Raw genomic sequence first — 27,235 nt, forward strand, 5'->3', positions numbered from 1 at the left:
GGCATCTACCCAACAAAGTGGAAAATTGCCCAAGTATGTCTTGTCTACAAAAAGCAGGACAAATCCAATCCGGCCAGTTACCACCCCATCAGTCTACTCTCAATCATCAGCAAAGTGATGGAAGGTGTCATCGACAGTGCTATCAAGTGGCACTTACTCACCAATAACCTGTTCAGCGATGCTCAGTTTGGGTTTCGCCAGAATCACTCGGCTCCGGATGTCATTACAGTCTTGGTCCAAACATGGACAAAAAAGTTGAATTCCAGAGGTGAGGTGAGAGTGACTCCCCTTAATGCCATTGAATGTCAAGGGGCAGTTTTTAGACTCTCGCTTGTTGGAGATAGTCATTGCCTGGCACTTCTGTAGCGTGAATGTTACCTGCCACTTATCAGCCCAAGCCTGAACGTTGTCCAGGCCTTGTTGCATGCAGGCATGGACTGCTTCATTATCTAAGGAGTTGTGAATGGCACTGAACACTGTGCAGTCATCAGCAAACATCCCCATTTCTGACCTTATGTTGGAGGCAAGGTCATTGATGAAGCAGCTGAAGATGGTTGGGTCTAGGACACTGCCCTGAGGAACTCCTGCAGCGATGTCCTGGGGCTGTGATGATTGACCTTCAATCACCACAAGCATCTTCCTTTGTGCTCGGTAGCATTCACTCCCTCCACCACCGTGTCTGCAGTGTGTAAAATCAACAAGATGCCCTACAGCAACTCGCGAAGGCTTCTTTGGCAGCACCTCCCAAACCTGCAATCCCTACCACCTAGAAGGACATGGGCAGCAGGCGCATGGGAACACCACCACCTCCAAGTTCCCCTCCAAGTCACACACCATCCTGACTTGGAAATTTATCGCTGTTGCTTCATCGTCGCTGGGTCAAAATCCTGGTACTCCCTTTGAAGAAGGCGGCTCACCACCGCCTTTTCAAGGGCAATTAGGGATGGGCAATAAATGCTGGTCTTGTCAGCGACGCCCACATCCCGTGAAGGAATAAAGCAATGAAAGTACTATGTGACTCCGCTTTGCCCCAAGTGCTTCCACACCACAGCTTCCATGTGACCTTCATTCCCATCCTCTCCACCCCACAAATGCTCCAACGCACCAAGACTCCCCTCATGTACAGCCAATCTCAGGCCCACTACTTTTCCCAACCCCAGTTCATTCAATGGCTCTCAGCACAAACCAGGGCCCCTACTCCCTCACAGTTCCCAGCCTTCTGCATCATTTAACCACTCCCACTGAACACATGACTCTTGAGCTATGATACACTGATGCAATTGGTCTTTCCTATATATCAAATTCTTTCTATATTGATTGAACATTGAAAACTTTCACCAATGTCAATTGAAGAAGTTGGGTGCAAGAGCTCAGGGGCACGCTTGGACTTAATATAAAAAGGTTGTGCAATGGCCCCTCGCAGGTTGGCCCCATATTTGAATGGCAAGCAATCCCTCTGGGATCCATTGGGCATTTGAAAATGACATTGTGGGATCCACATACAGCCCTGTGCTTCCTGCAGTTGTCCATACTGCTGGCTGTAAACATGGTGTAACCAGTAGGGTTTCCAGGATTTCCTGGGATTCTGGCAGACTCATCCTTAAAACTGACATCAGTATGGAGAGGGTGAGGAGGGCGGGGAGACATGGAAAAAGCTTCCACGCTCTTTCCATCATAACTTGCCATGGGAACCAGTAAGGGGCAGAAATCTAGTAGAGATGAGTTCTACCCCAATTTCTGGCTCCTCTGCTCCCAAAGTACTTGATTTAAGTTTTATTTAATAAACTACATAAATGCTACTACAAATTTTATGAACTTTTTCTTACATTATTAACCTAATGTGATGAGACATATATTGACCCATTCAGTATTTGTAAAATAAAAGGATTCTGCAGTTTTGTACAATTTACTTCTGTCTTCCTCAATGCACAATTTTGTCCATTAATCTTTCCCCCCATTTTTGTAACATTTATTACTTAAAGGGGCTACGTAAACCATATCATAAAAATATTTTGGATTACATCCATATTTTAATCTTAATGTCGATGTACATTATTCAGAAAGTAAGAATTACTGTATTTGGTAACACTATTAGCTATAAGAAACAGATATATAAGTACAAAATAACTAATCCTGTTGGTGACTTGCTACATGAGAGTGCAAATGGGGCTACAACATTGTGCTGTTGATTCTCCAAGTTGTGGTGCCAATCAGTGAAGCTTTGTGCTGGGATAAATGCTTTGGGCTAAAAATTCAATTAGGCCCAAAAATGGGTACGAGGATCACGATGCACGATCTACCCGCGTCTGTTGAATATAGTGCAGGCAGCACGTGAAATTTGTGCTGCCTTCTAATTAGCATTATTGATGTGTGCAGGCAGTGCTGAGAGCGCTCAGCAGGTGACCCAAGTTCGTGGGAGGCTAGCTCTATTTAAAGCTAGACTCCAGTTGTAAACACAGTCTGCACTTCTAAAAGGGGAGGTGCATTCTGAATTCAGCACCACATTGTACTTGTTATCAAGGCAACTGTCAGGCAGTTATGGCTCAACAGGGCAGAGAAAGTGCACCTAGGTTGGCAGACGCAGCACTGGAGGCATTAGTGCAAGGGATTCAATGGAGGAGACTGGTCCTCTACCTGCAGGGTCCAGGAGACCCTCCATACTCACAGTAAGAAGGCAATGGGAGCAGATAGCTATAGTGGTCACTGCCAGCAGTCTTTCCATGTGGAACTGGATCCAGTGCCGAAAGAAGTTTAATGACCTCACATGAGTGGTCAAGGTGAGTGAATACATCTTCAAATGCCATATCATACCAGCAAAAATGGTAGGTCATGTGTCAAATCAGCGTCACATGCCTACTCCGTATACTGCCGGCGTACATACATACCGCCCACACTGTCGCCCTCACCTAGAAGGCAAACAGCGCGGGCTGTGCTGTATTTGGGCGGAAGCGAGGCGGACGCTTTTTTTTAAACCGCCGTTACTACCGGCACTAAGGTGCCAATTTTAGTGGCCTATAATTCTACAATAAAAGCAGAAAATGCTTCAAATACAAAGAAGCACTGTCAAATATGCTTGAAGAAAAGCTAGCACTTTGCATCTGTTTCACCTTTGTTAAAAAACTCTTGTTTACAGCCTATTATAAGGTTACAACAGTGACTACACTTTAAAAGTACTTTAATTGTCTGTGAACCTCTTTCAGACATTTTGAGGATATGAAAGGTGCTTTATAAATGCAGGTTCTTTCTTACTAAATCCATTATGTGGCTCTTCATAATAACAGTTAGCATATTGATACTCTGACCGTTATACATTATTTTTCCCACCCCTCCTTGTTTGGGCAGATCTATAAAAGGGCTCTTCCAGCTGTCACTGAGTAAATTCTCTGAGCCATACACGGTGGCATAGTGGTTAGCACTGTTGCCTCACAGCGCCAGGGACCCGGGTTCGAATCCGGCCTCGGGTGACTGTCTGTGTGGAGTTTGCACATTCTCCCCGTGTTTGCGTGGGTTTTCTCCGGGTGCTCCGGTTTCCTCCCACAGTCCAAAGATGTGCGGGGTAGGTTGATTGGCTATGATAAATTGACCCTTAGTGTTAGGGGGATTAAATACGTGGGGTTACGGGGATAGGGTGGGATATGTGTTGGTGTAGGGGTTACGGGGATCGGGTGGGATATGTGTCGGTGCAGGCTCGATGGGCCGAAATGGCCTCTATCTGCACTGTGTGATTCTGTGATTCTGTGAGGAAGGTGCCTGATTCAACCTCTGGTCTGTGTTAATTCAATGGCAGCAGCAGTAGTAGCATTATAATTCTCTGGGTTAGGGAGAGGAAAATGCCCAACGTGTTCCCACTCCTGATTGCTGTGCAACTGGAAGTGTTTTACATGTGTGGACACTGGGTGCAAACAAGATTGAGCTGTGCTGTGTTGTCCTCCACAATTGGACAACTTACAAGCACTCACTGTCAAGGCTCACCAGTGCTTGAGCTTAAGCAATGTACTTGAGGGTGACCAGTGACCATGGAATAGCACCCCAGTGAAAGTCAATATTATGTCAAGAAAAGGAACGAAGGACTGGTTCCTCCTGCCTTCCTGTATCAGTTCCAACATATTAACATCAGAAAAGAGCAAGAGACCATGAGGTGTATCATGCCTGTCCCAACCAGTTAGCAGTGCAACCTTGCCCACTGTCCACACACCACCGAGCAACACTTTGCAGCAACAGGAGAATCTGCCCCATCTACTTTCCAATGTTGACGGAGCTGTGTGTATTCCAGTCATTTCTGTTTTATTTCAGCAGTCACAGATATTCTATTTTTTTTTACCACTGCCATATAATTTGACAGAAGCTGTTCAAACTCTTTTTGCCTACAGGAATGTGCCATTGAGGATCTTAGCAAATTTCTTGCCGTACATCTTGAAAAAGACACTGAAAAAATGCAAAGCTTTGTATGCCTGGCAGCGGAAACTGAATTGGATGGAGCCATTGGCTGGTAAGTGCATTCAAAAACAGAATTATTTTTTAATGTCTGTAACTCTGAATGAATTGTAAATTAAAGGAGTTTCAAGTTCAATTTATTTTCTCTCTGGTGAAATTACCACTCTTTCAGGTATTTCCTGCTCTTCCTCTTTCTTTCTGTTCCACATACTGGGGTTGATTTTTACCTTTACCGCCTGGGAGTAAAACGTCGGGCCTGAATTTGCGATCGGAGGCTTCCCGCGGGCGGATTCCTCCAATCAAATTTTCTACGCATTTACCTGGTGGTCCGGGAGATATGGAGGCTTGAGATCCTGGGCCTCTCCTGGTAGAAATGCGTAGATGGCCACGTATCCCAGGGGTGCATGCGGTTTGCAAGCGCTCCTGGGATCACGTGGGCCAGTCCAACCAATGAAAGAAGGGAATCCCCATTCCTACCTATGGGGTTTCTGCATGTACGGAACTGTCATAAATATGAATGGGGATGACTTAAAAAATACACGAACAAATGAAATAATTTTTTTTAATTACATATATAAAATTAATTAAAATGGCATTTAATTAAATACTTCAAACAAAAATTTAATTTTTTGAATTTAAAAAAAAATATGTTTTAATGGGGCTAAAAATTAACTTAACTTATTGGACAGGGTTTTTAATGTGTAAGTGAGTGAAAACATTTTATTTTTCTATTTTTTAAAACACTTATGCTGGTAAAAACAGGCCTTATGCCACAGCATAAGAATTCCACAGCCTTTCATGGGTGCTCACTCTATCCTAATGGCCTGCTTTCTGTTGGTGCCCTGCATAATGTGGTGCTCCTTCCAGGTGCTTTCTGAGGGGCAGGGTGCAAGAGGTGACTGGCTACAAACTAGGACAATGAGAGGGCCCTCATCTCAGACATGCTGAGTCCTGGGAAAGACCGACTGCAGGTTCCAATACTGTTGCTGCTGCCTGGGCAAACTGACTCGGCCTCCTGTGTGCCGTGTGGAGATATCTGAGGCGGCTGGCTGGAGTGTTCCAATGTGCTGCCACCTGAGAGGCAGCAGCGTCATGTGAGCAGACTCCTGCCATGCCACAGATATCGGGCCTTGTTTCTGGCTGGCCATTGATCAGCTGTAGGGCTGAAGTAATGTAACATAGAAACATAGAAGATAAGAGCAGGAGTAGGCCATTCGGCCCCTCGAGCCTGTTCCGCAATTCAATGCGATCATGGCTGATCATCCAAGTTCAGTACCCGGCCCCTGCTTTCTCCCCATACCCCTTGATCCCTTTAGCCTTAAGAAATATATCCAACTCCTTCTTGAATATATTTAATGAATTGGCCTCTACTGCCATCTGTGGTAGAGAATTCCACAGCTTCACCACTCTCTGGGTGAAGAAATTCCTCCTCATTTCTGTCCTAAAAGGCCTACCCCTTATCCTTAGACTGTGACCCCTGGTTCTGGATTCCCCGACCATCGGGAACATCTTCCCTGCATCTAGTCTGTCTAGTCCTGCCAGAATTTTATAAGTTTCAATGAGATCCCCTCACATTCTTCTAAACTCCAGCGAGTACAAGCCCGATCGACCCAATCGCTCCTCATACGTCATTCCTGCCATCCCAGGTATCAGCCTGGTGCATCTTCGCTGAACTCCTTCCATGGCAAGAACATCCTTCCTCAGATAAGGCGACCAAAACGGCACACAATACTCAAGATGTGGTCTCACCAAGGCCCTGTACAATGGCAGCAAGACATCCTTGTTCCTGTACTCAAACCCTCTCGCTATGAAGGCCACATACCATTTGCCTTCTTAACCGCCTGCTGCACCTGCATGCTTCAGCAACTGGTACACAAGGACACCCAGGTCTTGTTGCACTTCCCATTCTCCCAATCTATTGCCATTCAGATAATAATCTGCCTTCCTGTTTTTGACACCAAAGTAGATAACCTTACATTTATCCACGTTATATTGCATCTGCCATGCTTCTGCCCAATCACCCAACCTGTCCAAATCATCCTGTAGTTTCTCGGCATCCTCCTCACAGCACACCCGCCCACCCAGCTTTGTGTCGTCTACAAATTTGGAGATATTACATCTAGTTCCCTTGTCTAGATCATTAATATATATTGTGAATAGCTGGGGTCCAAGGACCGATCCCCCACTAGTCACTGCCTGCCACTCGGAAAAAGAACCGTTTATTCCAACTCTTTGCTTTCTATCTGCCAACCAGTTCTCTATCCAAGTCAATACCTTGCCCCCAACCCCATGTGCCTTAACTTTACATGCTAATCTCTTATGTGGGACCTTATCGAAAGCCTTCTGAAAGTCCAAATACACCACATCCACTGGTTCTCCCTTATCTATTTTACTAGTTACATCCTCAAAAAATTCCAGTAGATTAGTCAAGCACGATTTACCTTTTGTAAATCCATGTTGACTTTGTCCAATCCTATCACTGTTTTCCAAGTGCTCTGCTATTACATCTTTTATAATGGACTAGAGCATTTTCCCCACTACCGATGTCAGGCTTACCGGTCTGTAATTCCCCGTTTTCTCTCTACCACCTTTTTTGAATAGTGGGGTAACATTAGCTACCCTCCAATCCATGCGTACTGTTCCAGATTCCATCGAATGTTGGAAGATGATCAGCAATGCATCTACTATTTCTAGGGCCACTTCCTTAAGTACCCTAGGATGTAGATTATCAGGCCCTGGGGATTTATCGGCCTTCAATCCCATCAATTTCCCTAACACCATTTCCCTACAAATACTGATTTCTTTCAGTTCCTCCCTTTCATCAGACCCTATGTTCCCCGACATTTCTGGGAGGTTATTTGTGTCCTCCTTTGTGAAGACAGAAGCAAAATATGTATTTAATTGTTCTGCCATTTCTTTGTTCCCCATTATAAATTCCCCTGATTCTGACTGCAAGGGACCTACGCTTGACTTCACCAATCTTTTTCTCTTCACATATCTATAAAAGCTTTTACAGTCAGTTTTTATGTTCCCGGCAAGCTTACTCTCATATTTTATTTTCCATTTCTTAATTAATCCCTTTGTCCTCCTTTGTTGAATCCTAAACTGCTCCCAATCCTCTGGATTACTGCTTTTTCTGGCCAATTTATATGTCCTCTCTTTGGATCTTATGCTATCCCTAATTTCGCTCGTTTGCCACGGTTGAGTCACCTTTTTTGTTTTATTTTTATGCCAAACTGCGATGAACAAATTCTGTAGTTCATCCATGCGGTCTTTGAATGTTTGCCATTGCCTATCCACTGTTAACCCTTTGAGTGACATTCCCCAATCGCGCCTCAGACCATCGTAGTTTACTTTATTTAAATTGAGGACCCTAGTCTCTGAGTCAACTACTTCATTCTCCATCTTAACGAAGAATTCGATCATATTATGATCGCTCCGACCCAAGGGGCCTCGTACAACAAGATTGCTAATTAATCCTTTCTCGTTACATAATACCCAGTCTAAGATGGCCTGATCTCTAGTTGGTTCCTCGACATATTGGTCCAGGAAAGCATCCCGTAAACACTCCAGGAATTCCTCCTCCACAGTATTGTTACTAATTTGGTTAGCCCAATCTATATGTAGATTAAAGTCACCCATGATGACTGCTGTGCCCTTTTTGCACGCTTCTCTAATTTCCCTTTTAATGTTATCCCCAACCTCCGCATTACTGTTTAGAGGTCTACATACCACTCCCACTAACGTTTTCTGCCCCTTGGTATTTCTCAGTTCTACCCATACAGATTCCACATCATCAGAGCTAATATCCTTCCTTACAATTGTGTTAATCCCTTCTTTAACCAGTAATGCTACCCCACCTCCCTTTCCTTTTTGCCTATCTTTCCTGAATATTGAATACCCCTGGATGTTGAGTTCCCAGCCTTCGCCACCCTGGAGCCAAGTTTCCGTAATCCCAATCAAATCATATTCGTTTACCTCTATTTGCGCAGCTAATTAATCCACCTTATTACGAATGCTCCTCGCATTAAGACACAAAGCCTTCAGGCTTGTTTTTTTAACGCTCTTAGACCTATTCGAATTATTATTTACTGTGGCCATGTTTGATTTAAACCGTTGATTTCTCTGACTGCCACTTTTGTTTTTCTCCTTCCTATCTTTTGCTTTTATCCTTGTTTTCCTTTCCTCTGTCCCCCTGCTCAGGTTCCCAACCCCCTGTTCCGGTAAGATCCTGGAAGTCCTGAGATACGCTACCCTGGACCCTAGCCCCATGTGGTGGTGACTAGATAACACTTTGCTCCAATCTGTCTCCTAAGGCCAACTATTTCTGCATCCATGGAGTACACACTCACTGGTCTTTGGGCCTTCATGTTGGTGGGAGAGTAAGGACCCATGACAGGGGTAATGCTGATAAACATTTAAGGAATATCCTTTACTAGCAACAGATGTGTAAGGAGCTGCCACACATTCAGGGGTACTACAGTGCTGATAAGGTTCCCTTATGGTGCAGTTTAGGATGGCAGTGGACTCTACCAGTACCACTGCTACATGTCGCCTGTAATGGGAGACCATTCTCAGTGCCTCCATGTATGGATGATGCTCATAAAAGAAAAGAAAGACTTGCATTTATATAGCGCTGAGCCATGGCTGACACCGTGAAGCATCCTTTTTTCCAAATCAGGAGTCCAGAAATCAGAGTCCTCAGGAAAAATTGAGTCGCGCCCCCTTTGAGGTGCTAGCTTTGCCGGGGCGCTACTTTTAGTGCCCCGAAACAATAAGTGCCCCAGCAGCCGAAATTCATCGGTACCGCCCCAAGAGGGAGGAGGGGTGCGACTGGAAACGCCCGCCTCCCTCTTGGGGCACTGTGAGTGAATATCGCGGCGCGACATGCCGCAGCGCCAGCACGTCGCGCCGCAGTACTGCAGGCCTTCCTCCCCTTATTAAAGGGGAGGGGCCCAGCGCATCGCGACCCGGGGCCCAGCTGGGCCACCAGCTACCAGAGTACCGGCAAAAGAGGCCGGCACTCAAGAGAAGTGCCGGGCTCACGGAGCGCAGCCGGCACTCTGCGGTGGGGCTGCAGAGCAGGCCGGGGACGGCTGAGGGGACAGGTGCTGGCAGGCAGCCAGCAACAAAAATGGGTGCCCGGTATGTCCACTTTTACTTGCACCACCCCGGCCGCAGGTAGGCCCCCCTGATCCTATCGGATATAGCGTCCAGCGGTAAGTCAGGGGGCGCTACCGAAGATCGGTAGCTGCGCACGGCAATGACGTCACTGCCGGCGGCGCAGCGCCGCGGGGCGCTAACTGTTATCGCTGCCGCTAACCTCCCACTGAATTTCGTGGGAGGCGTTGGCGGCGCCGTGCCCAGGCGCTAGTTGCTTTGCGCCCTTTTCGCGCCCTCTTAGGGCGCTAACGGGAGGCGCAAAGCAACTGAATTTTTAGGCCATGGGATCTTGGACTTTATAAATAGAGGTATTGAGTACAAAAGTAGAGAAGTTATGCTGAACCATTAAACATGGGAGATAGGAGCAGGAGTAGGCCATTCGGCACCTTGAGCCTGCTCCGCCGTTTAATGAAATCATGGCTGATCATCCAAATTCAGTACACTGTCCCTGCTTTCTCCTCATATCCCTTGATCCCTTTAGCCTTAAGAAATATATCTAATTCCTTCTTGAATATATTTAATGAATTGGCCTCAACTGCCTTCTGTGGTAGAGAATTCCACAGGTTCACCACTCTCTGGGTGAAGAAATTCCTTCTCATCTCTGTCCTAAATGGCTTGCCCCTTATCTTTAGACTGTGACCCCTGGTTCTGGACTCCCCTGCCACCGGGAACATCCTTCCTGCATCTAGTCTGTCTAGTCCTGTTAGAATTTTATATGTTTCAGTGAGATCCTCTCTCATTCTTCTAAACTCCAGCGTATATAAGCCCAATCGACCCAATCTCTCCTCATACGTCATTCCTGCCATCCCAGGTATCAGTCTGGTGAATCTTTGCTGCACTCACTCCATGGCAAGAACATCCTTCCTCAGATAAGGCGACCAAAACTGCACACAATACTCAAGTTGTGGTCTCACCAAGGCCCTGTACAACTGCAGCAAGACATCCTTGCTCCTGTACTTGAATCCTCTCGCTATGAAGGCCAACATACCATTTGCCTTCTTAACCACCTGCTGCACCTGCATGCTTACCTTCAGCGACTGGTGCACAAGGACACCCAGGTCTCATTGCACTTCCCCTTCTCCCAGTCTATTGCTGTTCAGATAATAATCTGCCTTCCTGTTTTTGCCACCAGAAGCACTGGTTAGGCCACAACTGGAGTATTGCATCCAGTTCTGATCACCACACTTTAGAATGGATGTGAAGACACTTGAGAGGGTGCAGAGGAGATTTACCAGAATGGTTCCGGGGATGGGGGATTTTAGCTACAAGGACAGGTTGGAGAAGCTGGATTTGCTTTCATTAGAGCAAAGGAAGCTGAGGGGTGATTTGATAGAGGTGGACAAGATTATGACGGGTTTGGATAGACTAGCTGGGGAAAGGCTGTTCCCACTAGTTAATGGCACAATTACTAGGGGACACAAATTTAAGGTGTTGGACAAGAGATACAAGGGGATGTGAGGAAAAACTTTTTTACGCAACGAGTGGTGAGGACCTGGAACTCGCTGCCGATGGAAGCGGAGACACTCAAAGTTTTCAGTAGGAGACTGGATAGGCATTTGAGGGAAATAAATTTGCAGGGCTACGAGGATAGAGTGGGGGAATGGGACTGACTGGATTGCTCTGCAGAGAGCCGGCGCGGACTCGATGGGCCGAATGGTCTCCTTCTGTACCATTATGACTCTAGGTACCTCTGTCTGGACTGGTGAGTGGGAGAAGGTGAATGATGGCATGGGTCAGAATATTAGGCGTTGGGGGGCGGTGAAGAGGAGTTATCCTGAACCCAAAGGCTTGGCACATCTTCCTCCTCCTGCTCTATTGCTTCTTGCCTTGTTTCACCTGAAGAAGAAGAGTAAGAGGTTGAAATAGGTAGCAGATAAGCAAAGATTTTGTGAGGTGCAGAAGAATGAGTAACAAGAGTTTCCTTGCAAGAAGCTTGGCTAAGCAACTACAACAGGAGAAGGAAAAGCAACTCCTTGTCAAGGTAATTCTACAGCCGACAGAGACCCACTAATTTTTCTATCAGTGACAGCTTCTCTGTGTGCCTTCCCAGGAGTTTCATCACCACTTTCTAAAAGGCCCAAAGTTAGAGGATCACCCCTTTTGGCCTGACTCTCATGGTCATTGCATGTTGTCTTCTCCTGAAAGAAGATGCAGAAGCATTTATATAACGTTTTTAATGTCCTCAAGCTATCCAAAGCGCTTTACAGCCAATAAATTACTTTTGAAGTGCAGTCACTGTTTGTGGTAAACCACTTTTATCGTTCACTATCGTTACACTATAGTTATCACTGTTGTATTGTTATCACTGTTCTCACTGTTGTATCACTATACGAGGTCGCCTCTTGTCGCGCTGTTATACCTGGGCTGACCACCTCCGACTCCGCCCATGGCTCCACCTACCTGCCCAGGTATAAAGGTAGTCGACTGGCTGGTATTCCTCCTTGTTGGACCCGATCACCCACGAGGGTGGGCTCTGTTATTTAGTCAATAAAAACCTTTAGTTACGTTCCTAACTCGTCGCTTTTTATTGGACGAATTGATAGGTATATCAATTTTATTGACTAAATTTTAAAGATGTCTACTACTGGCCAGCCAGAAGCCCTCCCAGAAGCACAGCCACAGCAGCTTTCAGACACCGGACTACACCAGCCACACCAGCCGGCTTGGCTGCAAGCCCTCAAACCACCGTACCTGGATCTAAACCCACAGGCAGCAAACTCAGCCCTCAACTTCAAACACTGGCTGGACTGCTTCGAATCCTACCTGGAAGAATCCGGCGTCCCTCAGAGATCCAAACGAAGAGTTCTGAACGCCCAAGCGAGCCCGAGAGTATACGCACTCATCCAGGACACGACTACATACGAGGCCGCTATCAACCTACTGAAACAGCAGTACCGGAGCCCGGTAAATTACATGTACACCAGGCACCTCCTAAGATCCCGCCCGCAACAGCCAGGAGAGTCTGTAGCTGAATTTTTACGGGCGCTAAGAGCACTCGGCAGGAACTGTGACTTTAAAGCGGTGACGGCTGTTGAAAATACGGAAGATAATATCCGCGATGCCTTTGTGAAAGGCCTACGGTCCGACTACTCACGGCAAAGACTGCTTGAAGCTAAAGACCTGGACCTGGACAAAGCTGAAGCCCTCGCTCTCTCCCTAGAGGTGGCCCATCAGGACCAGGAGGCGTTTTCCAGGTACTGCTCGCGACCCTGGGACTCGGGCCCGACCCCTACCGCAATACCCTTCGCAGCGCCGCCCCCGGGACCTACCTCAGCGTCGGCGTCCCGGACCCGACCGGGACCGCCACCCCCGGTACCGGCTCCGACATCGGGCACCCGCGATCGGGCCGCTGGCTGCTTCTTTTGCGGCCAGGAGAAGCACCCGAGGTCGCGCTGCCCAGCCAGGAACTCTACCTGCTCAACCTGCAGGAAGAAAGGCCACTTCTCTAAGGCCTGCAGGAGCGGATCTTCAGAGGCCAGCAGTGCCTCATGCGAACTGTGGGGGCGGCCATCTTCTTTCAAGGCAACTGAGGCCAGCATCCCCACACGTGAGTCATGGGGGCGGCCATCTTTGATCAAGGCAACCGACCCCAATAGTGCCTCATGTGAGTTATGGGGGCAGCCATCTTCTCCGCCATTTTGTCCTACCTCGTGGGAGACGCCATTTTACCCACCACGCCCGACTGCCACCGGGCCCCCGGACCCGACGACCGCCTCACCCGCAGACGACAACGACTCGCTTACCTACACACTAGCCTCCGTCACTCTGGATCAAGCCCGCCCACACCACCTGTCCAAGTCGATGATGGACATCAAAGTAAACGGCCACGCCACGACCTGCCTGTTCGACAGCGGAAGCACGGAGAGCTTCATCCACCCAGACACGGTGAGCCACTACTCCCTCCCTGTCCTGCCAACGCGCAACCGAATCTCGATGGCATCGAGGTCCCACGCCACGGACATTAGCGGCTACTGTGTTGTGACCTTGTCGGTTAAGGGTACGGAGTATAAAAATTTTAAACTCCTCGTCCTCCCCCAGCTCTGCGCTGCCGTCCTACTAGGGCTGGACTTCCAATCCCACCTCCAAAGTGTAACCCTAGCATACGGTGGACCCCTCCCCCCACTCACAGTCGACAACCAGCGAATGTTAAACCGCCCACTGCGTAACACCTGCAGCCTATCCACCCTCAAGGTGCTGCCACCTTCCCTGTTCGCTAACCTCACCCCCGACTGCAAACCCGTCGCTACCAAGAGCAGGCGGTACAGCGCTGGGGACAGAGCCTTCATTAGCTCTGAGGTGCGGCGCCTCCTGAAAGAGGGCATTATCGAGGGGAGCAACAGCCCCTGGCGTGCCCAGGTCGTGGTCGTTAAGACCGGTGATAAAAATCGCCTGGTCATCGACTACAGCCAGACCATAAACAGATACACCCAGCTGGACGCATACCCCCTTCCCCGCATATCTGACATGGTCAATCAGATTGCACAATACCGCGTATTCTCGACCATCGACCTTAAGTCGGCCTACCACCAACTCCCTATCCACCCCGAGGACCGCCAGTACACCGCCTTCGAGGCGAATGGGCGCCTATACCACTTCCTTAGGGTCCCCTTCAGTGTCACCAACGGGGTCTCGGTCTTCCAAAGGGAGATGGACCGGATGGTTGACCAGAACGGACTGCAGGCCACATTCCCCTATCTAGATAACGTCACCATCTGCGGCCGCGACCGGCAGGACCATGACGTGAATCTGGAGAAATTCCTCCGTACGGCCCAACGGCTGAACCTCACCTACAATAAGGAGAAATGTGTGTTTAACACCTCGCGCCTTGCCATCCTTGGCTGTGTAGTAGAGAACGGACTCATCGGCCCCGACCCCGAAAGAATGCGCCCCCTCATGGAGCTACCCCTCCCCCACTGCTCTAAGGCACTTAAGAGAACCCTGGGGCTCTTCGCCTACTATGCCCAATGGGTGCCCAATTATGCGGACAAAGCCAGACCCCTCATGAAGTCCACATCCTTCCCCCTCACGGAGGAAGCGTGCGCGGCCTTCTCCCTCATCAAGGGAGACATAGCCAAGGCCACAATGCACGCAGTGGATGAGTCCATCCCCTTCCAAGTGGAGAGCGACGCATCCGACTTCGCCCTAGCCGCTACCCTTAACCAGGAGGGGAGGCCGGTGGCCTTCTTCTCAAGGACCCTACAGGGCCCCGAGATCCGACACTCGTCGGTCGAGAAGGAAGCCCAGGCAATTGTGGAGGTGGTACGACGCTGGAGGCATTACCTGGCAGGCAAACGATTTACCCTCCTCACCGACCAACGTTCGGTTGCTTTCATGTTTAATAACAAGCTGAGGGGCAAAATCAAGAATGACAAGATCTTGAGGTGGAGAATCGAGCTATCCACCTACGATTATGATATCTTGTACCGGCCAGGTAAGCTGAACGAACCCCCTGATGCTCTTTCACGAATTACATGCGCCAGCGCGCATATTGATAGACTTCAGACCCTCCACAATGACCTCTGCCACCCCGGGGTCACCAGACTTTACCATTTCATTAAGGCCCGTAACCTGACCTACTCCATCGAGGAGGTCAGGACCATGACCAGGAACTGCCAGACCTGCGCCGAGTGCAAACCGCACTTCTATAGGCCGGACAGAGCAAGCCTGATCAAGGCCACCCGCCCCTTCGAGCGCCTGAGCATCGACTTTAAGGGGCCTCTACCGTCATCTGGCCGTAATGTGTACTTCCTCAACATCGTTGATGAGTACTCCCGTTTCCCTTTTGCCTTCCCCTGCCCAGACATGACCAGTACCACGGTCATCAAGTGCCTGAACGACCTCTTCGCCTTGTTCGGGTTCCCGAACTATATACATAGTGACCGGGGCTCCTCCTTCATGAGCGAGGAACTCCGTCAGTTCCTACTAGCGAGAGGTATTGCAGCAAGTAGGACCACCAGCTACAACCCCCAAGGGAACGGCCAGGTGGAAAGAGAGAACGCGACGGTATGGAAGGCCGTCCTCTTAGCCTTAAAGTCTAAGGGCCTCCCAACCTCCCGCTGGCAGGAAGTCCTCCCGACAGCGCTGCACTCCATCCGGTCACTACTTTGCACTGCCGTTAACACCACCCCCCATGAACGAATGTTTGTTTTCCCCAGGAAGTCGACTATGGGAACCACTCTACCAACCTGGCTGACCTCTCCGGGGCCCGTCTTGCTGCGAAAGCACGTGAGGGCCCATAAAACGGACCCCCTGGTCGAGAGGGTGAACCTCCTGCACGACAACCCCCAGTACGCCTACGTGGCTTACCCAGACGGGCGGGAGGACACTGTCTCCTTACGAGACCTCGCACCCTCGGGCACTCTGGAGACACCACCTTTACCCCCCCCCACCACCCCCCCAATTCCAGCCCAGGTAGACGGCATGCCGGAACCCCACGAGCCTTCGCCGACCACGCAGACACCAGCATTAACACCGGATAATGCAGCACCGCCGCTGCGACGATCGGAGAGGCTTACGAGGCCTCCGGACAGACTGACATACCAGAACTGGTAGTACACTTCACCCCGCCGGACTCAAATCTAAACAAGGGGTGAATGTGGTAAACCACTTTTATCGTTCACTATCGTTACACTATAGTTATCACTGTTGTATTGTTATCACTGTTCTCACTGTTGTATCACTATACGAGGTCGCCTCTTGTCGCGCTGTTATACCTGGGCTGACCACCTCCGACTCCGCCCATGGCTCCACCTACCTGCCCAGGTATAAAGGTAGTCGACTGGCTGGTATTCCTCCTTGTTGGACCCGATCACCCACGAGGGTGGGCTCTGTTATTTAGTCAATAAAAACCTTTAGTTACGTTCCTAACTCGTCGCTTTTTATTGGACGAATTGATAGGTATATCACTGTTGTATCGTGTACTATGCAGCAGACAATTTGCGCACATCAGGGTCCCAGAAACAGCAATGAGATAAATGACCAGGTAATCTGTTTTAATAATGTTGGTAGGCTTGTGATTGGAATAAAAAGATAGTCAATACATTGGTGCCAATTTTAAGGGGGCAGGTTGGGGCAGTGAGCGAGTGGGGCGGCAGGGAAGCTCAGCGTGAGGCCTGAACCATTTACTCTCCTGGACCTCATTTGAATAAACAGGACAGTCTCCTGCCCGAAAACTGTAGGTGTGATGTCAGGGCTGGTAACGAAGGGGAATACATTCAGGATTATCACTAGAGGAACAAAGAGGAAAGTTAAAAGAAAATGTTGCACACAGAGGGTTATTAGAACATGGAATGCTTTCCCACAAATGGCTGATAAAGCAGAGTCTATAATGTTATTTAAAAGAGAATCGGATAAGTGGATCTAGTACTGGCACTAGATCTAGTACTAGTAATTTCTACGATTCTACAACAGTTGTCAGATAGATCCTCTCTTTCCAAACCTAGAGAAAAGTTGACTTTTTCCACTGTGTGCCAATCTATTCCACATTTCCTTTAGAGGAAACCAAACCGACTGAACTTGTATACTCTGTATTACAAATATTGTTGTTTTTAAAGGTACATGGGCAAGAAAAGGCTTCCATTTACTGGAAGAAAGCTACACAAATTGTTCAAGGAAGCACTTGTACAATCTCTGAAAGATCTTCTAGGTCAAGTTTACGGTATGAAAAATATTGGAGAAATGAAGGAAAAGGTATTTATTTATTTTATTTTGCATGTATTGAATGTATTAGAACATGAAAATCTGTTTCCATTATTTTACTTTATGTATCCATTATAAATAGTATTGATACATATTTATTTACTTTCCCAAATCTCCAATTTTTCTTATGAATTATTTGTGTTTTCATATAAATTTATTCAATCTTGACTCCAATGCTTTGAAACATTGACCCATATTCTTTTTCCTAGTGTTCTCATTTAGCTTTCTGGTATCCCTTGTGCCTTCTACAGCAGTGTTGTTATCTATTTCAAAGCCTCTTTCTTTCCCTTTCTCTTCTGGAACCCTGGCTGATCTCCCCCTCCCAAATCAACCCGCACCGCTCACCCCCACCACCCCCCCCCCCCCCACCCCACCCAGGAAAACTGAGGCCATTTGTTTATTTTTCTTATTTAATAGTTTATTTATAAATTCCAACCAATACAGAGCATATCCCCGAGCCACTGATCCTGTCCTTCCTCACCTTAGGGAAGGAAACCTGCTGTCCTTTTCTGGTCTGGCCTATATGTGAGTCCAGACCCACAGCAATGTGGTTGACTCTTAACTGCCCTCTCAAATGGCCCAGTAAGCCACTCTGTCGTATCAAACTGCTGCAAAAAGTAATAAGAATAAAACGAGACGGACCACCCGATATCGACCTAGGCACCGGCTTCGGACACGACAAAGGCACACCCAGCCCAATAGACCTTGCAAAGTCCTGCTCACTAACATCTGGGGGCTTGTGCCTAAATTGGGAGAGCTGTCCTACAGACTAGTCAAGCCTGACATAGTCATACTCACAGGATCATAACTTTCAGCTAACATCCCAGACTCCTCCATCACTATCCCTGGGTATGTCTGTCCAACCGTCAGGACAAACCCACCAAGGGTACTGGCTCAGTGGTATACAGTCGGGAGGGAGTGGCCCTGGGAGTCTTCAACATTGACTCTGGACCCCATGAAGTCTCATGACATCAGGTCAAACACAGGCAAGGAAACCTCTTGCTGATTACCACCTACCGCCCTCCCTCAGCTGATGAATAAGTACTCCAAGTGGTGGTGAAGAAGTACTGAGGGTAACAAGGATGCAGAATGTACTCTGTGTGGGGCTTTCAATGTTCATCACTAAGTGTGGCTTGGTATCACCACAACTGACCGAACTGGCTGAGTCCTAAAGCCTGAGTCCTAGCTGCCAGACTGGGCTTGTGGCAGATGGTGAGAGAACCAGCACTGGAGAAAATCCTACTTGACCTCATCCTCACGAATCTACCTGTCGCAGATGCATCTTTCCATGACAGTATTAGTAGGAGTTACCACCGCACAGTCCTTCTGGAGACAATGTCCCGTCTTCACACTGAGGACACCTTCCATCATTGTGACACTACAGGAAACTCTTTTTTATCCGGCGCCGACGGGACCGGCGTGGTGCCGGTTTATCAAAAAGTCCGGATTACAGAGAGGTATAGTTAAAAGGTACGAGAGCTCCGTACACAGCAACAAATCCAGGCTTCCTTGTTGCTTAGCAATAGCTGCAAGAACTCGGCCACAGACCAAGCGTCCCTGTTGCTTAGCAACAAGTGCAGAAACCCCCGATTACACAGCTAAGAATCAAGAAACGGCCACTAATATGAAGAAAAACTTAACTGAACCTACTCCTGCATTTTGCCGGTTAACCGAGATTTCCGGTTGTTTGGGTGCCGGTAAATCGAGAGTTTCCTGTACTAGCATACAAAACGGTATCAATTCATAACAGATCTAGCATCTCAAAACTGGGCATCCAAGAGGCGGTGTGGACCATCAGCAACAGCAGCATTATATTCCACCATAATTTGTAACCTTAAGACCCAGCATATAACCTCATAGCACAGAGCACCACGGGAGAGGCCGGAGGAGATTTAAACGGCGATGGCAGTGGCAGGATCAGCTGAATGCATAAAATAAACACCGAGGGAATTTGAGAAAGTGATGTCAAAATAAATGCAGAGGATGTGGTGTAAGTTACTGGTAAATTTCGATTTAACTTAAACTAGACCAAGTAGTTAGTTAAAAAGCAAAAAAATATGTAAAAAATAAGCTAAGTTGATTTAATACAGAGGGCTAGAAATTCATGTTCTTACTGCCACTCCATAGCGCCATGAAATGGTGATAAAATGGCAGCCAGCTTAACGTCGCCAACATGAACTTCGACCCTGGTGCTGAATTCAGCGCTGGGTCCTAAGTGCAAGCGGGCTGACAGTGGTGATGTCTGCAGCTCTAAAAGGGATACACACATCATTGCTACTTGGCCCTAAACAGACAATACAACATAGCTAATTACCTGACCATGGTAAAGGATAACAAACTGAGAAGAACCTTGACAAGGTACAGACTTAGCGAACATAGCCTAGCGATCGAAAAAGGCAGACACAGGCAGACCAGGCTGCCAAGAGAAGACAGGATATGCTCTCACTGCAGTCAGGGAGTAGTGGAGACAGAGATGCACTTCCTCACAGCCTGTGGAAAATATCAGGGCATCAGGGAGAATTTCTACCAAAAATTCTCACAAATATGCCCTGAATTCAGAAATCTGAATGACAACCAAAAACTCCCATTCCTACTGGGGGAGGAGAGAAGCTGTGTAACACTGGCGGCACACTATGTTACAGCTTGCCATGAACAGAGGGACAACCAGTAAACTAAGAAAAGAGTATATATAAACAATGCGAATGTATATTTATACACTCAGGGATATACCTGTTTATACACTGTATGAATAGAACTGCGTTTATGTGTTCAACCATAAATTTATTTTGATGCTTTGGCAACATAAGATGTACCTTATCATGCCAATAAAGCGATTTGAATTTGAATTTGAAAAAAGTTTGAATTTAAGGGTTTGGACTGTTTTTTTTTGGATTTTATTGAAGTGGTGGCTTGCTGCAATAGATGTGAAAAGTTTGTTAAGTGTGTAGAGAGTGCTGTTGGATGCTTGCAAGGGGTCAGATGGTAAATGAAGGCCTTTGAGAAGATAGAACATTCTGCAGATACTCAGCAGGTCATGCAACATCCGTGGAGAGAAAAACAGGGTTCACGTCTCAGGTCGCCATGCTGCCTGACCAACTGAGTATTTCCAGCATTTTATGCTGTCATTTCACATTTACAGCATTCGCTTGCAGAGGGAAGAGGAAGACACAGAAGAGGAAGACGCAGAAGAGGAGGAAGCAGAAGAGGAGGAATCTGATGGAAGGATGCATCGCAGACAGCCCCTTTGTGGCCAGGATATTCGGGATGGAATCATCCGCCTGCAGTCCCACTGGCTGGGCAGGCTGCATTTCTTGAGTATGTGAAATGAGGAAGACACAAGGGTGGAGTTGTGCTGACAGGAGGGCAGGAAAGAAAGAGGTGCATGCCAGAAGGAGGATAATGTACGAGGATACCCGCATCTTGTAGCCTTTCAGCCCCGCCGCTGGCCAAGGGCTCGACCATGCACCTGCCAAGAATGGCCTGCATTGTCTCCTCCAAGGGGGTGAGGTGAAGCTAGGAATGGGAGGTGTGCCTTGTGTTTGGTAGAGATTGTTGGTAGGTAAGTGATGGGGGCGGGTGCATCGTGCATTGAGCAGTTTGTGAGGCTAGTGGTGCAGTTGGTAGGAGACGGTTTTTGAAGATGTATTCACTGATCTTGACCACTAGTCTGAGGTTAGGAAAGTTCTGTAGGCACTGGAGCCAGGTCCTGGGAGCGACACTACTGGCCGTGACTGCCTCGGTGATCTGGTCCCACATCATTCTTTCTGGAGGCCCGCCTGATGCTCTGTGGGTAGAGGACCTCTCTTCCAGTGTTGACCCCCTCATCATTGGTGCAGATTGTTGGTAGGTGAGTGATTGGGGGTTGTGCATTGAGCAGTGTGTGAGGCTAATGGTGCAGTTGGTAGGAGACGACTTTTGAAGATGCATTCACTGACCTGGCAGTGACAGCTTTATTGATGTACTCCCACATCGTTCTTTCTGGAGGGCCTCCTGGTCCCTGTGGGTAGAGGGCCTCCCTTGTAATGTTAACCCACTGCACAAAGTTGGAGTGCTGCGTGTGAGACCCTCGGTGCCCCTTCTCTGGCTTGCTGAGCCATATGTGTTAGTGCGGAGGCAGTTTTCCCACTTGTTGAGATTAGGAAGATAATTCAGCTTTAACAGCTGAATATTCACATTTGGAACTTCTTTTAACTATTGAATATTTCTTAAAAGGCAGAAAGGGCTGAAAAATGTATTGATTCACTGCATTTTGTTTTGTATTGCTTCAGTGTGCATGGCCCCTTTAAATTTCAGACCTCTACATTACCCACAATTCCTTGCAAACTCCACAGCTTCACTCACAGAGGCTGTGGAAGCTGCAACGCCCAACCTGGACAGGAAATTCATCCCGGATCCCTTCAGCAACGCCACCAGGACGGTGTTGCATGGAAGGTGAGCGCTGCACCACCTATCTCCATGTCTCCCAGACCAATTTTACTCATCGTTGTTATGTTCATTGATAACTAGTCGTTTTTATTAAGAATAGCTAGCTTTTGCTAGACACTTTATTGCGCACATGTGGACTAGGTACAGTATCTGTAGAGGCCTCCATCTTGACTGCTGCCTTGTGGGTAGCCTAGTGCATCCTGGGTAGCCCACTCTTATATACATACAGCACCACCTAGTGTACCATTCCAGAATGACAGGTTACTGATCATTACATCCCCCTTTCTTTGAGGTTAAACAAAATCAGTATCAATCAATGTCAATCAATAACAACATAAACATCTTCAACAGTCAATACATTTTCAATGTAGTTTTCTTTGTACTCAAAGATTAAGTCTATCAGGCTTTTTTACTTCACGTGTGGATCTTCTCAGCACAGGTAAGTCTGATGTGTTTTCATGAGAGCCTGTATGTGTATTTGTGTTAGATTGTTCTGGTGGTGAGTGACAAGATTCAGTTGCGGCATTGTCATCGATTTGCTCTTCGATAGTCTCTTGTGTTTTTAGGAGGGAACGGCGGTTCCTCCTGAGAATCTGTCCTTCCTCAGTTCTAACAGTGTATGACCTTGGTCCTACTTCCTCAAGAACTGTAGCTTTCCTGTTCCATGCATCTGGATCCTCAATCCTGACAACACCATCCCTTGTCAATGGTTTCAGAGTTTTGGATGACTTGTCATAGTATGATTTCTGTTTCAGCTTTAACAGTTGAAGTCTCTGTCTCAGTTCCTTACTCTGCTTTTCTTTTGCACAGCAGGGTAGCGTGGTACGCAACTTGCGACCCATTAGGAGTTCAGCAGGTGAAGAACCAGAGTCTAAAGGTGAGGCTTGGTAGCTCAGCAGGGCGAGATAAGGATCAGACTTGCTTTCTGTCGCTTTCTTCAGTAGCTGCTTGAGAACTTGAACACCTTTCTCTGCCTTACCATTCGACTGAGCATACAAAGGACTGGATGTGATGTGTTGAAAGTCATAATGTGCTGCAAACTGTTGCCACTCCTTACAGTTGAAGCACAGACCATTGTCGCTAATGGCAATCCTGGGAATTCCATGTCTGGCGGAGATGGATTTCACATGCATTATGACACTGCTTGCTGTGGTGCTTGAGAGCAGCGCCATCTCAGGATAGCTAGAATAGTAGTCAATCACTATTAGATAGTCTTTACCATTTAAATGAAAAAGGTCCATACCAACCTTTTGCCATGGTGCTGCTGGTATGTCAGCTACTATCATTGGTTCCTTTGCTTGTTTGTTTTGGTGTTTCTGACATGTCTCACATTTGCCTATCATGTTCTCAATGTCCTTATTTATGCCAGGCCAATAAACAGTGTCTCTTGCTCTCCTTTTGCATTTTTCAATTCCGAGGTGTCCCTCATGAATCCTTTTGAGCATGTCTTGACGTAGAGCCTATGGAATAAGAACATAAGAACATAAGAAATAGGAGCAGGAGTAGGCCAATCGGCCCCTTGAGCCTGCTCCGCCATTCAATAAGATCATGGCTGATCTGATCCTAACCGCCAATCCACTATCATAGAACCATCTCCTGAATCTAACGGAATTAGACACACGAAATAGGAGCAGGATCAGGCTACACGGCCCCTGGGTCCGCTCCGCTACCCACAGGGCTATGACCGATCCGAACCTAGACTCATGTCCAAATTCCTGCCCGCTCCCCGTAACCCTTAATTCCCTTTACTTCTAGGAAACTGTCTATTTCTGTTTTAAATTTATGTAATGATGTAGCTTCTACAGCTTTTTGGGGCAGCATATTCCATGGACCTACCACCCTCTGAGTGAAGTAGTTCCTCCTCATCTCAGTTTTGAAAGAGCAGCCCCTTATTCTAAGACTATACCCCCTAGTGCTAGTTTCACCCATCATCGGGAACATCTTCCCTGCATCCACCCGATCCAACCCCTTCACAATCTTATATGTTTCAATAAGATCGCCTCTCATTCTTCTGAACTCCAATGAGTAGAGTCCCAATCTACTCAACCTCTCCTCATATGTCCATCCCCTCATCCCCGGGATTGACCGAGTGAACCATCTTTGTACTGACTCGAGAGCAAGTATGTCCTTTCTTAAGTATGGACACCAAAACTGTACGCAGTATTCCAGGTGCGGTCTCACCAATACCTTGTACAACTGAAGCAATACCTCCCTATTTTTATATTCTATCCCCCTAGCAATGAAAGCCAACATTCCATTGGCCTTCTTAATCACTTGCTGCACCTGCATACTAACCTTTTGAGTTTCGTGCACCAGGACCCCCAGATCCCTTTGTACTTCAATACTTTCCAGTTTCTTGCCATTAAGATAATAACTTGCTCTATGATTTTTCCTGCCAAAGTGCATAACCTCACACTTTCCAGTATTGTATTCCATCTGCCAAATCTCTGCCCACTTACTTAGCCTGTCTGTGTCCCCTTGCAGGTTTTTTATGTCCTCCTCACTCACTACTTTCCCTCCCATCTTAGTATCATCTGCAAACTTTGATATGTTACCCTCGGTCCCCTCCTCCAAATCGTTAATATAGATTGTAAAGAGTTGGGGACCCAGCACTGACCCCTGCAGAACACCACTAGTTACTGATTGCCAGTCTGAGAATGAACCATTTATCCCAACTCTCTGCCTTCTGTTAGATAGCCAATCCTCTATCCATGCCAGAATATTACCCCCAATCCCGTGATTTTTTTATCTTAAGCAATAATCTTTTGTGTGGCACCTTGTCAAATGCCTTTTGGAAGTCTAAATACACTACGTCCACTGGTTCCCCTTTATCCACCCTATACGTTACTTCCTCAAAGAACTCCAGCAAATTTGTCAAACATGACTTCCCCTTCATAAAACCATGCTGACTTTGCCCTATTAAATTATGATTATCCAAATGTCCTGTTACTGTCTCCTTAATAATGGACTCCAAAATTTTACCTACCACAGATGTTCGGCTAACCGGTCTATAGTTTCCAGCCTTCTGTCTACTGCCCTTTTTAAATAAGGGTGTTACATTAGCAGTTTTCCAGTCTGCCGGGACCTTTGCCGAGTCAAGGGAGTTTTGGAAAATTATTACCAATGCATCCACAATCCCTACCGCCACTTCCCTCAAGACCCTAGGATGTAAGCCATCAGGTCCAGGTGATTTATCCGCCTTGAGTCCCATTATTTTACCGAGTACCACTTCCTTAGTGATTTTGATCGTGTTTAGCTCCTCCCCCCGCTTTAGCCCCCTGTTTGTCCAGTGTTGGGATATTCTTAGTGTCCTCTACTGTAAAGACTGATGTAAAATATTCATTCAGTGTTTTTGCCATCTCCATATTTCCCACCATTAATTTCCCGGTCTCATCCTCTAAGGGACCAACATTTACTTTAGCCACCCTTTTTCTTTTTATATAACTATAAAAACTCTTACTATCTGTTTTTATATTTTTTGCTAATTTACTTTCATAATCTATCTTCCCTTTCTTAATCAATCTTTTTGTTATTTTTTGCTGTCTTTTAAAGTTTTCCCAATCCTCTATCCTCCCACTAGATTTGGCTACCTTATATGCCCTTGTTTTTAGTCGAATACTATCCTTAATTTCTTTACTTAGCCACGGATGGCTGTCTTTTCTTTTACACCCTTTTCTTCTCAGTGGAATATATATTTTTTGGAAGTTGTAAAATAACTCCTTAAATGTACACCACTGATCATGTATCGTCTTACCCTTTAATCTATTTTCCCAATCCACTCTACTCAATTCCGCTCTCATACATTCATAGTCTCCTTTATTCAAGCTTAGCACGCTTGTTTGAGATCCAACCTTCTCACCCTCTAATTGAATATGGAATTCAACCATGTTATGGTCACTCATTCCAAGGGGATCCTTTACTAGGACATTTTTAATTAATCCCGTCTCGTTACACAGGACCAGATCTAAGGTTGCTTGCCCCCTGGTCGGTTCAGTTACATACTGCTCAAGAAATCGATCCCTAATACACTCAATGAATTCATCCTCAAGGCTGCCCTGCCCAATTTGATTTGTCCAATTAATATGATAGTTAAAATCCCCCATAATTATAGATGTTCCCTTATTACAAGCCTCAACTATTTCCTGATTGATACTCCGTCCAACAGAGTTGCCACTGTTCGGAGGCCTATAGACTACGCCCACTATTGTTTTTTTCCCCTTATTATTCCTTACCTCCACCCAAACTGTTTCATTATCCTGATCTTTTGACCCAATATCATTTCTCTGTATTACAGTGATTCCTTCCTTTATTAACATAGCCACCCCACCTCCCCTTCCTTCCTGCCTGTCCTTCCTGATCGTTAAATAACCTGGTACGTTTAATTCCCAGGCATTGTCACCCTGCAGCCATGTTTCTGTAATGACCACAAGATCATACCCATATGTAGTTATTTGTGCCATTAACTCGTCTATTTTGTTACGAATGCTACGTGCGTTCAGATAGAGAACTTTCAAAGGTGTTTTGTGACACTTAGTTCCTGCTTTTGCCCTTTTTATTACTTTACCTTTTACTCCATACCTTCTGCCCCTTCCTGACACGCTCTGGTTTTTAATTTCCCCACTGCTACCTAAGTCTTTGACCTTCTCTGTTGTCATTTTTATTATTTGCTCTCCAGGAACCTCCCCCCCACTAGTTAGTTTAAAGCCCTCTCTACAGCCCTAGTTATATGATCCGCCAGGACTCTAGTCCCAGCACAGGCCAAGTGAAGCCCGTCCCAACGGAACAGCTCCCTCCTGCCCCAGTACTGGTGCCAGTGTCCCAGGAAGCAAAACCCATTTCTCCCGCACCAGTCTTTGAGCCACGCATTTAACTCTCTAATTTTATTTGTCCTAGTCAAATTCGCTCGTGGCTCAGGTAATAATCCAGAGATTATTACCCTTGTGGTTCTGCTTTTTAATTTGGCCTCTAGCTGCTCAAACTCCCTCAGCAGAACCTCCTTCCTTGTCCTATCTATGTCGTTGGTACCAACATGGACCACGACAACTGGATCCTCCCCCTCCCACTCCAAGTTTCTCTCCAGTCCAGAGGAGATGTCCTTAACCCTGGCACCGGGCAGGCAACACAGCCTTCGGGACTCTCGCTCTCGGCTGCAAAGAACTCTATCTGTCCCCCTAACGATACTATCCCCTACCACTACAACATTTCTTTCAACTCCCCCCACTTGAATGGCCCCCTGCTCCACGGTGCTGTGGCCAGGTTGCTCATCCTCCCTGCAGTCCCTGCTCCTGTCCCCACAGGGAATAAGAGCCTCGAACCTGTTGGACAAGTGCAAGGGCTGCGGCTCCTCCAACACTACCTCCTGGATCCCCGTACCTACCTCACTTCTAGTCACACCATCCTGACCCTGGCCACGGACTACATCTGAATTAATTAATCTAATTGGTGTGACTACCTCGTGATACACAGAGTCCAGGTAACTCTCCCCCTCCCTGATGTGTCTCAGTGTTTGAAGCTC

The 27,235-nt window shown here is 47.1% G+C and overlaps 1 protein-coding gene across 1 annotated transcript in view; it reads left to right on the forward strand.

The window, feature by feature from the left end:
• Positions 1–27,235, forward strand: part of LOC147081822 (uncharacterized) — a gene marked incomplete at its 5' end in the record, with an annotated part of 178,371 nt that overhangs the window by 92,254 nt on the left and 58,882 nt on the right. Inside the window, 2 exons of the mRNA XM_085980655.1 lie at positions 4,371–4,489; positions 17,151–17,286. Of these exons, the coding sequence (XP_085836781.1) occupies positions 4,371–4,489; positions 17,151–17,286 (255 nt within the window). The remainder of the gene's footprint in view (positions 1–4,370; positions 4,490–17,150; positions 17,287–27,235) is intronic.

The sequence above is a fragment of the Somniosus microcephalus genome, unplaced genomic scaffold, assembly GCF_052327205.1.
Source record: "Somniosus microcephalus isolate GS21.2 unplaced genomic scaffold, FLI_Smic_1.0 scaffold336, whole genome shotgun sequence".
NCBI classification, from domain to species: Eukaryota; Metazoa; Chordata; class Chondrichthyes; order Squaliformes; family Somniosidae; genus Somniosus; species Somniosus microcephalus.